This window comes from Phymastichus coffea, unplaced genomic scaffold (genome assembly GCF_024137745.1).
Source record: "Phymastichus coffea isolate CEN01 unplaced genomic scaffold, Cenicafe_Pcof_1.1 PCOF00035, whole genome shotgun sequence".
Taxonomy (NCBI): Eukaryota; Metazoa; Arthropoda; class Insecta; order Hymenoptera; family Eulophidae; genus Phymastichus; species Phymastichus coffea.
The window spans coordinates 1,617,323-1,632,500 of record NW_026706846.1 but is presented as its reverse complement, the minus strand read 5'-3'; the positions used below and the strand labels follow the sequence as shown (position 1 = coordinate 1,632,500).

Here is a 15,178-nt window from a genome sequence, read left to right as displayed (position 1 = left end):
TAGCAGTAGCAGTAGCAGTAGCAGTAGCAGTAGCAGTAGCAGTAGCAGTAGCAGTAGCAGTAGCAGTAGCAGTAGCAGTAGCAGTAGCAGTAGCAGTAGCAGTAGCAGTAGCAGTAGCAGTAGCAGTAGCAGTAGCAGTAGCAGTAGCAGTAGCAGTAGCAGTAGCAGTAGCAGTAGCAGTAGCAGTAGCAGTAGCAGTAGCAGTAGCAGTAGCAGTAGCAGTAGCAGTAGCAGTAGCAGTAGCAGTAGCAGTAGCAGTAGCAGTAGCAGTAGCAGTAGCAGTAGCAGTAGCAGTAGCAGTAGCAGTAGCAGTAGCAGTAGCAGTAGCAGTAGCAGTAGCAGTAGCAGTAGCAGTAGCAGTAGCAGTAGCAGTAGCAGTAGCAGTAGCAGTAGCAGTAGCAGTAGCAGTAGCAGTAGCAGTAGCAGTAGCAGTAGCAGTAGCAGTAGCAGTAGCAGTAGCAGTAGCAGTAGCAGTAGCAGTAGCAGTAGCAGTAGCAGTAGCAGTAGCAGTAGCAGTAGCAGTAGCAGTAGCAGTAGCAGTAGCAGTAGCAGTAGCAGTAGCAGTAGCAGTAGCAGTAGCAGTAGCAGTAGCAGTAGCAGTAGCAGTAGCAGTAGCAGTAGCAGTAGCAGTAGCAGTAGCAGTAGCAGTAGCAGTAGCAGTAGCAGTAGCAGTAGCAGTAGCAGTAGCAGTAGCAGTAGTAGTAGTAGTAGTAGTAGTAGTTTTCATCCAGCTAAATTTCATAGCGAAAGAGTTCAAAATTATATGCCCTTTGCGAATGAATTAAAATTCGATGGCATAAACTGTCCTGTTGAAGAAAAGAATATTCCTAAATTTGAAAAATTGAATAGTATTTCAATAAACCTATAGATACTAAAAAAATACGGATTCAAATTCAAAGTCTCACCCTATTATATCAACTTTAAAACAAGATAACCATATTAATCTTTTGTTACTACTAAGTGACTATTTGATGAGTATGAAACAGAGAAATCTAATAGTTCAAATAACAATGACAATTTTAAATTGAAATTCCACTATGTATGGATTAAAAAATTATCTGCTCTTGTTAGAAGTCAAGTAAAGAAGCATACTTCACAAATTTATCTATGTGAACGCTGTCTCCACTATTTCAATGATAAAGAAAATTTGAATATTCATGAGACAGATTGTTCAAAATTAAATAAATATAAAGTTAATCTACCTAATTTTCCTCTTCTTAAATTTAATCATTACGATCAAAAAGAAATGGTTCCATTTATTATATATGCTGATTTAGAATGCTTATTGGAACCAGTAAATAATGGACGATTCTTCCAAGATCATGAAGCTTTTAGTGTAGGACTTTATATAAAATGTAGTTACGATGATTCTAAATCAATCTTTAAGATGTATAGAAAAAAATTAAATGAAAAACAATCACTAGCACAATGGATTATAAAACAATTTCAGATTTTGTTACATGAAACAGATAAAATATATAAGAATGCTATATAAATGAATCTTTCATGGCGCAATGAAATGGTTTTCAAAATCAGCAAAGTGTGTCATATTTGTAGAAAGTATTTTCATTTTCAACATGATAAAACAAGAGTTAGAGATCATTGTCATTTGACGAGTCGATTTAGAGGTACCGGATGTACAGCCTGTAATTTAAATTATAAGAATCCTTATTTTATACCAGTCGTCTTTATAACGAAAGCTCGTTCATTATCAATTTTTAAGGTGCGCAAATGAGGCACACTCGCTCATAGCAATCGAGCCGGGAAGGGCGGAAAGGTAAAGAAATGAAAGTGATTAAAAAAATTATAGACACAACAAAATTTTTCGCATTCAAATCAAATCTAATTCTAATCAAGTTAAATTTAAATTACACTTAAACTTCAAAACCTTACATGAACAACCGCAAAAGAACAAACCGCATAATTCTATTTATAACCAGCTTTACAAATCTTAACCTAATTAACACAACGGTGTTGCGAACATGTCTTAACACTAATGAGCACACCGGTGTTCTTAACATCTAATACAATACCAATACAATGAACAAATTAACTAACTTATCGCGCTTACAAAACTAAACGATATACAGCACGCGTCGCCCGGCAGATGACCGCCATGACGCCGAACCGACTTAGCTAAAAGAGAAAGCCGCCCGGCGAAGGATCACTTTGACGATTCTCTATCCAAACAATTTATGTCGCCGACCGTAATTAGGGCAGATAGCCGGCTTGTGTACGCCTTGCTACCTACCTGACCCTTACAATTACGCGCTGTGCCATACCGCTCAAGAGAGAGAGAGAGAAATTAAATTACGACCTTCAATGCAGGAACGGGAGGCCTGGCTACGCCCTACGGACGATGTTGCTGGCCGTCGCTGGGCAACTCCTGCCGGCTTCTCCGCGTAGCGTCCTGAGCAGATGCTGAAACAAGGCGCTCGTCCTCTTTTTCTCTCGGGTCTTCTCGACTCCTTGGCGGCGTGTGCGTTCGGCTGACCCTTTGTTCTCAACTGCACTTTCGACTCTGTATCGCTGACCGACTAAACTGTCTGTACTTTCGATCGACTGGAAACCTTATGACTGACTGCTCGACTTACTACCGTCTGTGTCGCTCGTTTTCTTCCGCGATTGACAGCTTCTTCCTTGTTCTTTTTCTCCCCACTTGACCTACTTATTAGGCGGCGCGCGACCAATGCGCTAATTGGTTCGCGACGCGCGCCTGCCTAATCTTACGTGGGGCACACACGCCCCTAACTCTCTCTCTCTTTCTAACACCTCTACACTCTGTCGTCCACTTGACGACTTCGGGCCGGCTCGGCCTCGCTCGGCAATCTCCGTAGGCTGAAACAAAGACCATGCATTAGGCGCATTCTTACATGCGCCCAACGCTGGTGACTGTGCTGTGCCGAGAGAGAGGGGGAATTGGGGAAAATACCGATGAGAATAAGCGCAACGCTTGCTCTTGTCACATCTTCCATAACCTTACTAGCTATGATGATCATTTTGTTTTAAAAGAAATAGCTCCTAGCTTTGATCTTGAGGGAAATGCGACTATTCTCGCTGAAAATAAGGAAAGATATATAGCTTTCACAATACACGTGAACGGTAGTACTATTAATTTTCGATTTATTGATTCGTTTCGTGCTGACTACTAGCATGCACAAAAAGTGTAGAATGCTTTTGATATGATCGATTTAGCACAGTATTCTGATCTATACTTAAAAACTGATGTATTACTCTTGGCCGCGATTTTTGAGAATTTCCGTAAAACTTGTATGGATGCATACCAACTCGACCCAGCACACTATAATACTACTCCTGGATTAACATGGGATGCTATGTTAAAGTGTATAAATATTGAGCTAAAACTTTTAACTGATATAGACATGGTTTTATTCATTCAAAAAGGTATTCGAGGAGGTATTAGCTAATGTTGTAATAGATATTCAAAAGCTAATAATCGATACATGTGCTCAAAATACAAGATTTTGATGTATTTTGATGTTAAGAATTTATATGGATGAGGCAATCATTACCATAAAAAAATTTTAAGTGGGCTCTAACATTGATGAACCTAATTTTAGCAAGGGATTAAAAAATCGTCAACAACAATGACAGTGACGAAAGACACATGTAAAATGTAAAAATCTATCACTTGTGTTGAAAAAAATTATTAACACTGCCTCGAGAAGTATTGTACTTAGTAATAAATCACTCTTCGTTATTCGTAAAGTTGGTGGAGCTCTTTCTTTTTTAATTTCATTATTTGCCGCTTTGAACGCCACTGAAGCTCTAGCTGGAGAAACTGTTTAAATAGCATAGCCATTAACAGTGTTAAGGCCGCTCAAAATTAATTGAAAGAACCTCATAGATACAATAAAACTATGAAAACTATTGCTATTGATAAACGATTTTATATTAAATCACGTCGTAAAAATTACGGCCTTCCTCTGAAACCATATTCAAGTGGAAAAGGTTTAAAAAAAAAAGCTCGAAGTAACTTTACCTGACAGATCATGATATAAAAAAATATGCTAAAATACTAAAAACTGCTAATTTTCGAGGTGTTTTCATGTGTAATGCTCTACCAGCCGATGGACCGCGATATCAAGAGACAGATATTGTAAATTTTAATGATGAAAGTGGACTAGGTACTCATTAGATAACATATAAAAAGAAAGGTGATGAGGTTATGTATTTTGATAGTTTTGGTAATCTACAACCGCCTATAGATAAATTGCTTTATCTCAAAGTTAATAGAATCATGTATAATTATATTAGATATCAAGATTTTAATACACACAATTGCGGCCATCTTTGTCTCAAATTTCTATTAAACAAACTATAGAAAATACGACTAGTATAAAAAATACTCATTCAAAGAATGATTATCATTTGATATGAATCTGTCATGGAGAATACACTGACATTGAGTCTCTCGCGAACTTCATCCGTACTTGAAACACATTATTTTCCACTGCTTGAATTGATACCAAACAAAAAATACGTTTTTGGTCTAGTTGAGCTATTAACATTTAATGTAATACCAAACATTGACGTTGGTTATAATAAATTTTACATTTAAGGTCAAGAAGCTATTACTTTACCGACTGGTAGCTACGAAATAGAAGATATTGAAAGCTTTCTTAAAGAAGTATTAGCAACCAAAAGTATATCGTTTACCCTGAAACCAAATAATAATACTTTACGTAGTGTTATTCAGTGCAGTCAAAAAATACATTTTGAACCAGAGGATTTTATTGGATCAATTTAAGGCTTCACTATATGCACGCTTGCTGAAAACGAAACGAATAGTTCTGACTTACTCGTGACTATTCTCAAAGTCAACGCTTTAGGTATAGAGTGTAATATTATTAGAGGCTCTTACATAAAAGATCGTAAAGTACATAGTATATATGAATTTTTTCCAGCAGTGCCATCTGGATATAAGATTATAGAATTTCCCCATTACGTCATTTACCTTCCAGTCGCTGTGAGGAGCACTGATCATTTTCAAATTCGTATAGTTGATCAAGTTGACGGAAACCTAGTTAACTTTCGAGAAGAAGTCATCACAGTGCGAGTACATATAAAAGTAATGAGTATTTTTTACAATATAAAGACCGGTCGAGGCTATATTAAAAGACAAAAATGTCAATCACCGACCAGTCAACAGAGAGCTATCAGATCGCTCACACCTCAGAACATTGAATTCCTGAAAATCTTGATACTAAAAGTCGTCGAAAATCGTGGAAGAAAATATTGTGCATATTTGTGTGCTGTATAAAATAATAACAACCATATGGACAGAATTCTAGACATTTATTCAGGTGTAGCTTTCGATGAGTCTATAACTCATTATGAAGTTCATGCGCATCAGCCTTATTCATTATCATATTTTAATAATAGCGATAAAATCTATATAGCAATTCAACATCAAGATTTATCTTTGCTTCCATCACGCAGTATAATTCATATTTGTGATCGTTTGACCAAGCCGGACGGTACTACGCCAGTGGAGAACATTTTATTAGTCAACAACGCCTTCTGTCATTTGTTCGGGGAAATACGATGTGAAATAAATGCTATTGCAATTGATAAAGTGAAAAATTTAGGCTTAACGAGTTTCATGAAAAATTGGCTTTCACTCAATCTATGTCAAAGCTCTATCGCTGAAAATGCCGGATGGAATGGTGATAACAATGAAGTTTTAATATGTAATGCTATAGGTTATTTTGATATGATTATCCCTCTCAGTATGTTAATGGGCTTTGCTGAAGATTATCGGAAAATTGTAGTCAATGTCAAGCATGAAGTTATTCTCACAAGATCAAGAGATGATTTAAACGCTATTTTAAGTACTCCAGTAGGGAATCCTGCGGCTTCAGAAAAATTAAAAATTACTTTAACTAAGGTTGAATGGTTGATGCCATATGTGATGGTTGCGGACAAAGAAAAAATCAAATTACTCAATCAGATCGGACGATACCGTGCAATTACAATGAGTTATCATACTTGGGAAATGTAAGAGTATCCAAAATTACCTCGTACGTCAAAGCATGTTTGAAGTATTAAGACTTCCAATCAATTGGAAAAGCCTCACTTTGTTATTTTAGCTTTTTAGACTAAACGTAAAAGTTCAGCGAGTGTGAATTCTAGTAATTTTGATCATGGCAATATGAGTAATGTGAAGCTATTCCTCAATTCACAATGCTATCCATATGGAAATTTCAATTTGAATATCAATCAAAATCAGTATGCTGTTCTCTACGATATGTATACTAATTTTCAAAACGCTTACTATGGTAAAAAAATGAGCCGTTACTCAATAAAAAAGGTTTAATTAATAAAGTATCGCCAATAGTTATAGACTGCTCCAAACAAAATGAAACATATAAAAAGCGCACCAGTCGATGTTCGCCTAGAATTTGAAACTCGGATCGATTTTCTTAAAGATACTGTGGGTTAATATTATACGATCGTCTTGTAAAATATAATCCAATTAATGTTGATGTTAAAAAATTAGTTTAAAATTAACAAGACATTATGTAATCAATGTACACAATGCTGCTTTTCAATAAAAAAGAAAATAAAATATATACGTTGTTGGAATTTGATACAAACTACCTATAACTCGGAGGAGGGGGGTTTGGTGACTATGACGCCCTCTACTTTCGAATGGTTAGGTATGGGCTCTATATAAAACAAACACATGCATGTACTCTCATAACGGCTTTGGTATCTCATAGAGTTCGCATTAACTTCTTCATCTGTTCAAATGGATTACGTATTAGATATTCAAAGCTTTCAAGGTTCAAACGAGTCTTTTGTATGTAACGAACTCATCTATTTACCTTTATATATTGATACTTTTCCAATTGTGCTTTTATGTGAATCACCGCATCATTGGTTTAAACTTCCTATGATATGTCGTAAAGTGAATAAATTCTTAGAAATGTTTCATCATAGTATATTACAGAATTCTGGCATTATACCATATAAAAATTTACCACGTGTATTGAACAATCATTTACATAATTCTAGAAATATTTATGTAAAAAGATTGCAAAAGAAACAATGGTTATAAAAAAATATTACCTAAAAAGTAAGTATAAAAATTATTTTTTGTCAGAAATTAAAATCACTATTAATTAGAAACTTTTTTTTCTTTTATAGAAAAATTTTGGATCTCGAAAGCGACATGAGATATTCGCCATTACGATAATCGAGCTAACTTTGTATGTGCCGTTACAAATGTACAAAAATTGTTTACATGGATTAAAGATAGACAGAAGTAATCTGAACTGGAAGGTATCGATGAAGTTGATAGTAATAGATATAAAAATTCGATTAAATATTTCGAAATAGCTATGTCGATTACTACTGAAAATAAAGGTTATAGACAGACTGTTCTGTATTCAATGTATAATTGAACAATAAATTAATAATTAAATGAAATTTCTATGAGTTCTACTAATTAATATTCGAATAAAATTAACTATGGGGTCGAAAGGTTCCAGAAATCGAATAAAATTACTATAGCCCTTGCTTAGATAGATAGATAGATAGAGAGAGAGAGAGAGCAGCATATAGCTTACCAAACTAGAGACTTCAAGGGCCCACACTTAGCCAGCATAAGCTTACTAAGCGCCTTACCGTCGAAGGAGACGAGAGAAAGGGATAGAGAAAGAGAGAGATAGAGAGACCATTATATAGCTTACCAAACACCCTACCAACTTTTACAGCGTCGTACCTAATAACCTCTGGGGGGGGGGGGGTGCACTCTGTCGAAGGGCTCCCTGGCGGACAAACAGATGTCAAATTATAACCAAAACGCAATACCTTCATCAGGCGGCTTCTTTGTGTCCCAGGACATACACGTATCTCTTATGCATTGGCGACGCATCTTCAATGTAAAAGGTACATCAATTACCTTTTAGACGCTTAGCATGGGGTTTTACCCTATCGCGATAACACAGAGAGGTGTCGCGTATCGCGATACCGCGATACTTCATCGAGCGGCCTCTTTGTGTCTCAGAACATACATACTACTGTGGGCAAAAAGTAAGGTGAATTTATTTGTAAAATGAAAAATCTTTATTTATTCTTCTACATCAATGTCATCCCCTTCGAAGTAATCCCCTCCCGATAAAATACACTTATGCCAACGTTTTTTCCAATCCTCGAAACATGCCAAATAGTCCCTTTCCGGTATAGCCATCAGCGCCTTCTTCGAATTGAAACCTAATATTTATGTAAATTAAGAAGGAAGGTTATTTAGGGACTCTTCTTAATGTAGCCTATAAGCTGTATTTTTAAACAATGTAATCTCTTTTGCATCCATTTCGACAGTTCATTTAACGAATTTTAAGAATATATTGAAAATTTCGAAATAGTATTGGAGATAATTAATTACGTGGATCACCAATGGCAAGTGTGTGGTGATCTCAAAATCTCAACTCTGATTCTTGGTCAGCAGTCAGATTTTACAAAACATTCCTGTTTTTTTGTGACTGTGAGATAGTAGAAATAGAAAAAATCACTATGTATAGAAACAGTGGCCAAGAAGAACAGATTTTAATCCATGAGTAGAAAACATCCTCCGTGATCCTTTAATAGATCTATAAAAAATTTTGCTTCCACCTCTTCATATAAAACTAAATCTCATGAAGCAATTCATCAAAGCTTTGAATAAGGCTGGAAAATTTTTTAAGACTTAGGACAGTAGTTTCCGAGCATAAGTGATGCCAAACTACAAGAAGGTGTTTTTGACGGTCGAGGTCGGTTCGATGGCGGTGATATAGTTTCCACGAGATTGTACCGCATCTCCAAGTCGACTATATCGTTATATTTCCTAGACTATGAATTTCTTGATCAGTTCAAGGTTTTGAATTCAGTATCATAATATGTAAATGTATGTGCATGTTAATAGATGAATGATACTTGATCACTTGTTTTTGGATAATCGAATGAATTCCTGTTTGTAATAGAGCTTCGTTACAATATCATATGTATTTATGTATTTATTAGTAATTATTGTGGAAACTTCAATAATATGTTCAATAATATGTAAATAATTAATTTACCTTCATAGCGGAAACGGAGTCAAACATAGTGATTGTATCTACATGATGCTTCTGATCATAAATTTGAACACCAAATCTTGTAATGCTAACAGCTAATAGTGATAAGCCAATTTGAGGTACAGGTAAACTTGTAATATCTAGGGGACTTCCTGGCAACTGAACTTTCCATAACTTCATGCCCTTTAACCATAAATATTAATGATGAAAAAATATATAATATTTGAATACACGAAATAACTACACAATCCACGGTTCATTACTAGAAGTGTTATAAGCAGTTCATTTCTAAACTCGTTACGCCTCTCTCTATTTTTATATAATCCATATCATTTATATAAATTATGTCAATATCCTTTATGTATAGTCATATAGATATTCGACATAGCAGCAGCCGACGCAGTCAAGAGGTGAAAGAGAGCAACAGAGAGTTGCGTTAGAGAGAAAGAGAGAGCGATATGCCCGAACATATGCGTTGCGCTGAGGGCGTCTTGACCGGTCAGAACGTGTGCGACATATATTGTAATAGGAAGGGGGCACCGCGAGCGACAATTGGCTGTTCGACTCGACGTCGCGAACACGTGTCGATGGACGCGCTACTTTTGAGGTCTTGCTGATTTTGTGCTGCTTTTCCGTTAATAAAAATAACGTTTTTGGCCTTGCCATCAACGTCGGCTTCCAACAGCCTTAAGGTGTATAGAGTGTGTGTGCGGTGTGCTGAGAGTGCAACCAACGCGGGTTTAACGCAACGATAGCGAGCCGTTGTTACATCTAACGAACTTTGACGTAGGAGTGTTTGTAGAAGGCATGACTGAAGAAAATATAAGTACCTCCTCGTACTTTGTCTCTCTCTCGGCTTGCTTGCTTCCTCTCTCTTATCCTGCGCTGCTTTATTAAACTGCTTTATTATAACTCTATTTTTGTATTATTTATAATTTCATTTATATAAACAGCAGTTATACTAATTACGCATTCTTTTTTCTCTCCTGATTCTTGTTCTTTTCTTATGCTAATTCCCTTCTTATTCATTATTCGCGATTTTTCTTACATCTACCCACGACGCTCTATGCGGGCCACGAGGTAGCATTGATGTAGATGACCAGGCTCGGCCGAGTACGAGTCATTGCACAAATCTAGTGGCAAATCAAGTATAGCATTGCCGAGACAATCTTATTTATAATAATTTCCTCTCTATAACGCAATTAATTCTATAAACCGTCGTGTGGGCAAAAAGTAAGGTGAATTTGTTTGTAAAATGAAAAATCTTTATTTATTCTTCTACATCAATGTCATCCCCTTCGAAGTAATCCCCTCCCGATAAAATACACTTATGCCAACGTTTTTTCCAATCCTCGAAACATGCCAAATAGTCCCTTTCCGGTATAGCCATCAGCGCCTTCTTCGATTCAGCTCTTATCTCCTCAATCGACTCGAAACGCGTTCCCCGGAGTGGTCTCTTGAGTTTTGGGAATAGCCAGAAGTCACACGGAGCCAAATCAGGCGAATACGGTGGTTGCGGAACGATATGCGTCGAATTTTTGGCGAAATGGTCACGAAGAACGAGTGCAGTGTGAGATGGTGCATTATCATGATGCAAAAACCAAGAGTTGTTGGCCCATAATTCTGGTCTTTTTAGACGAATTGCTTCACGCAAACGACGCATAACGCTCAAATAATATTCCTTATTAACAGTTTGGCCGGGTGGAAGGAATTCATAGTGCACCACACCACGAAAATCGAAGAAAACTGTCATCATGACCTTGATTTTTGAACGACTTTGACGTGCTCTTTTCGGTCTGGCCTCGCCTTTAGCACGATATTCGCTTGATTGGTCGGTTGTTTCAGGGTCGTAAGCATAAATCCAAGTCTCATCTCCCGTAATCATGCATTTGAGCTTGTCCTGATAGTCAGAAAGCATTGTTTCACACACATCAACGCGGCGACTTTTTTGCAAGAAATTGAGCGTTTTCGGTACCAAACGAGATTTGACTTTTCGTAGGCCCAAATGGTCTTTCAAAATTGTTTTCACAGATCCTTCTGATATTCCGATCATATCAGTAAGGTCTCTAACAGTCAACCGCAGATTTTCGAGCACTAATTCCTTCACTTTATTGACGTGTTGGTCATCTGTTGACGTCGATGGTCGTCCGGAGCGCTCCAAGTCATCAACACGTTCTCGACCCTCTTTGAAGTCTTTGTACCACTTATAAACATTTTTCTGCGACATGGTAGAATCACCAAAGGCCTTCCGCAACATCCTCAACGTTTCCGCAGCCGAAATTTCATTCCGCAAACAAAATTTGATGGCACTTCTTTGCTCAATTAAATCAGACATTGTAAAAATCGAAACATGCACTCTTGGTCGTTTGGTAAACACAAGCGTAAATATATTACTGATGATGACATTGACATGAAATTTGTCCCAGATGTCATTCGCAGTCCTACCAACTCAAGAAAAAAAGAACTATCCCGAAATGTTAAGCCCGCGAAGTTTAAATTGAAAATTCACCTTACTTTTTGCCCACAGTAGTATAATTCTATTATCTGTATACGATTTAGCTATTCATTTGTTATAAAATTTGGCATTATAATATCTAGTACCTTTCGTTCTACCTTATTCATAATAATAAAATCGCTTTTTAAAAGGTCAGCCATCGGTAAATATTTAACCAATAAAACAATTTAGTCCATTGAATGTCATCGTTTCGTCATTAATATTTGGGGCTTCGTCAGAATTATAACAGATAACAATATAATTATTAGTATTATAAAAACAACATGGCAAACATTTACAAGAAATTTAAGTATTAAATGTAAATTTTTATGTTATCTTCATTAAAAGCAGTAAAATGAACCTGAAAAAATTGACACGTGAGGAGTAACATATTATGTGACTTTTCGTCCATCATGCTTAAACACTTGAATATTAGTCACTATAAGCTTTATTTGAAGTGAAGAATCATTTAAGTTTCTTATGACATAAAAATGAAAAGGTTTAGCGAAAAAAAATAGAATAATTTGAGTTATAATAACTGTAAGCTTATTAGAGCGAAGCCTCTTCTTGTATCGTCCAGTAATTAAACGGTTTGTTATGAAATACTCTGAGTGAAACAACATGCGGCTTGTATGCCTGCGCGCTACAAGCGTACAAGCCGCTGCAACTGACTTACAGCCTAGTACGTAACACACATACACACACACAAAAGTACAGCAACCGATGGCGCTGGCAGTAGAGCTATATGCAGTAGTAGGCTATAGTGTTCGTTAGTAGAGACAGCCCTCACTGTAGACCTATAGTGTGTGTTAGTATAGAACATTACATAAGGACAATGGCGCCTTTTTTATTATTGAGTTAATTGTTACCGAAATCACATACGATAATGAATGTTATTAATATTTCAATGAAGTTGTTTATGCATAATTGATAGAGCTTATTGTTTCATTAGTAGTTAGATACCAATTATATATACAATTTCTGCACGATATGAGTTTGAGTTTCGCTTTTATCGGCAGTCCCCCGGCTGCCACCTTTTTTTTCTATTCTATTGATTGATGACAGTTAACATACTGTTGTAATGCAAACTGAGAAATTTAGTATCTTCTTGTTTATTAATAGTATGTTTAAACGATTTTATATGTAACATTTTAGAAATACGTCTTTTATTAAAACTATGTTCCTTATTAATAACTTTGCATCGTCGAAATCAATACTAAGATTAGGATTTTTTAAGATATGTTTTGGAACAGGTATCAAAAATACTTCATCCGATCGGTAAATATTATTAAATTTTTCTATTAATTTTTTATTTTTATTCACTTTTGTTTTAAACGAGTGTTTACTTTCTTCAATACATAAAGAATTACAATTATTACAATTACACTGATAAACTATGCCAGTTCCATGTCATTTACAATTCTTGTTGTTAGATAGCTTAACCTTTTCGCTTCGAGACTAGTCCATATATGGACCAACTAGAAAAGCGAACATAATAGATGTTTATAAGGTCAATTTAATGCACTAAATTTAGGAAAAATATTGAAAAATATCCGGATTACTTCTTTAACCTTCAAAATTAACTATAAAATAATTAAAAAATAAAATAATTATAAAATAATATTAAATAATTATAAAATAATTTAAAATTAATCAAACAATGAAAATGCGTATTTGCGCTTGAAAATTGGTATATCTACGTTTTGTGAGTCGCTGAATACGATAAAATTAGTAAAAAATTATAGTGACTTCTTTAACCTTGAACTTTGAATGTCAAAGTATGAAAATGCATATTTGCGTTTAAAATTAGAAAATTGATGTACCTAGATTTTATGTGCTATAGTTGTTAAAAATGACTGAGATAAAAACGATTGAGTTTGTTTTAAATAAAATATAATATCATGCAAATATATACAAAGTGGGTCTCATAGTTAGAGACACGGTCTGCCTTAAGCAACCGCTCTCTTTCGACTGTACTCATAGATACGTACAGATACATTTCGCCGTGAACTCATGCGCTTTTGCGCATGCGCTATTACATACATCTTTTACTCTTGAAATATTAATTCATATATTTTAACACACCTCCTTGAATTTATATTTCTTAACAGTAAACATTTTCAAAAAAAATCCATAATATTCACAGGTTTCAAAAAAAATCTTACATTCTTTCTCTTACAATTCGTTATACAATATTTAAATCTCTTCTGAACATTTCGAACTTATTTTTACCTAGTCCTTTGGTAAATATATCCGCAATATTCTTTTCGCTCTCAACTTTTACAATATCAATTTCATTTCTTACGTAGCTTTCGTTAATAAAATGAAAATGTGTTTCTATGTATTTAGATTTCTTTGTGAGATTACCATATTTGGTAATAGCAATTGCACCAGAGTTATCTTCATAGATCTTTATAGGCTTAACAATATTTACGTCTAAATCTTTTAATAAATTTTTAATTACTTTTACCTCGCTAACAGCATCAGATAAAGCTACATATTCTGCTGCTGTAGAACTACACTACTTTGTTTCTTTACTTTCCAAAAAATCGTATTCACATAATAACGTATAACAAAACCTGTCGTTGACTGTCTACTATTTTTGTCACCTGCCCAATCAGCATCAACATAACAATCTATAATATTATTATTATTCGATTTTCTTATAAAATTCAATTTTTTTTCTTTGGTTAAATACAAATATTTCAGTACTCTTAAAGCATATTTATAATGAGTTTTATCATAACAATTTTGAAACCTACTCAAGTAATTTACACTATAGCTTATATCTGGTCGAGTACATGTACTGATATACAAAAGTGCTCCAATTAAATTTCTACATTTGATTTCATTAGATGCTGATTGTGCTGGAGATATATGTAACCTTTCCTCCATAGGTGTTGAGTACAGTTTAGTATTTTCTAAATTATAAACATTTCCTAATGAGTTTATATAATCAGTTTGATCAAGGCTCAATTTTCCTTTTTCAAGATCATATTCAACATTAATTCCTAAATACGTTTTTATTTTACCTAGATCTTTCATAGCAAATCTTTTCATTAATTTCATTTTAATTTTATCAATGACAGTTTGATTTTTTGAACAAACTAGCAAATCATCAACAAATAATAATATATACATTTTTTCTCCATTCTCAGTTTTATAATATAAACAATAGTCGCTTTCGCTTCTTTTGAAATTCATACTATTAATAAAATTATCAAAACAATTGTACCAAGCTCTAGGACTTTCTCTTAAGCCATACAAAGCTTTTTCTAACTTTAAAACTTTATCAGAATTCTCATTAACATTTTCATAACCTTGTGGTATTTTCACATAAATTTCAGATTTAACTTTTCCATTCAAAAACGCTGTTTCAACATCCATTTGTTCAATATAAAATTCATTTTGGTTACAGTAAGCTAAAAGTAATTTCAAAGTTTGCAGTCTAGCTACTGGTGAATATATGTCCTCAATTATTTGATCTTGTTGGTATCCACGTACCACAAGTCTCGCCTTTTTTCTACCATCAGATTTATTTGTGTAAACCCATCTTAAATCTAAAATTTTCTTATCTATTGGTTTGTCAACTTTTGTCCAAGTT

General features: G+C 34.8%; 1 protein-coding gene across 2 annotated transcripts in view; it reads right to left on the bottom strand.

Annotated features, from left to right (window-relative positions):
• The window catches only part of LOC131663400 (Bardet-Biedl syndrome 1 protein homolog), a 517,955-nt gene that overhangs the window by 43,949 nt on the left and 458,828 nt on the right, over positions 1-15,178 (bottom strand). The window contains exon 6 of one of the 2 annotated variants that reach the window (XM_058933792.1): positions 9,084-9,263. The exons of the other annotated variant lie outside the window; for it this stretch is intronic. Coding sequence (XP_058789775.1) covers positions 9,084-9,263 — 180 coding nt within the window. The remainder of the gene's footprint in view (positions 1-9,083; positions 9,264-15,178) is intronic. 2 annotated transcript variants of the gene reach the window in all.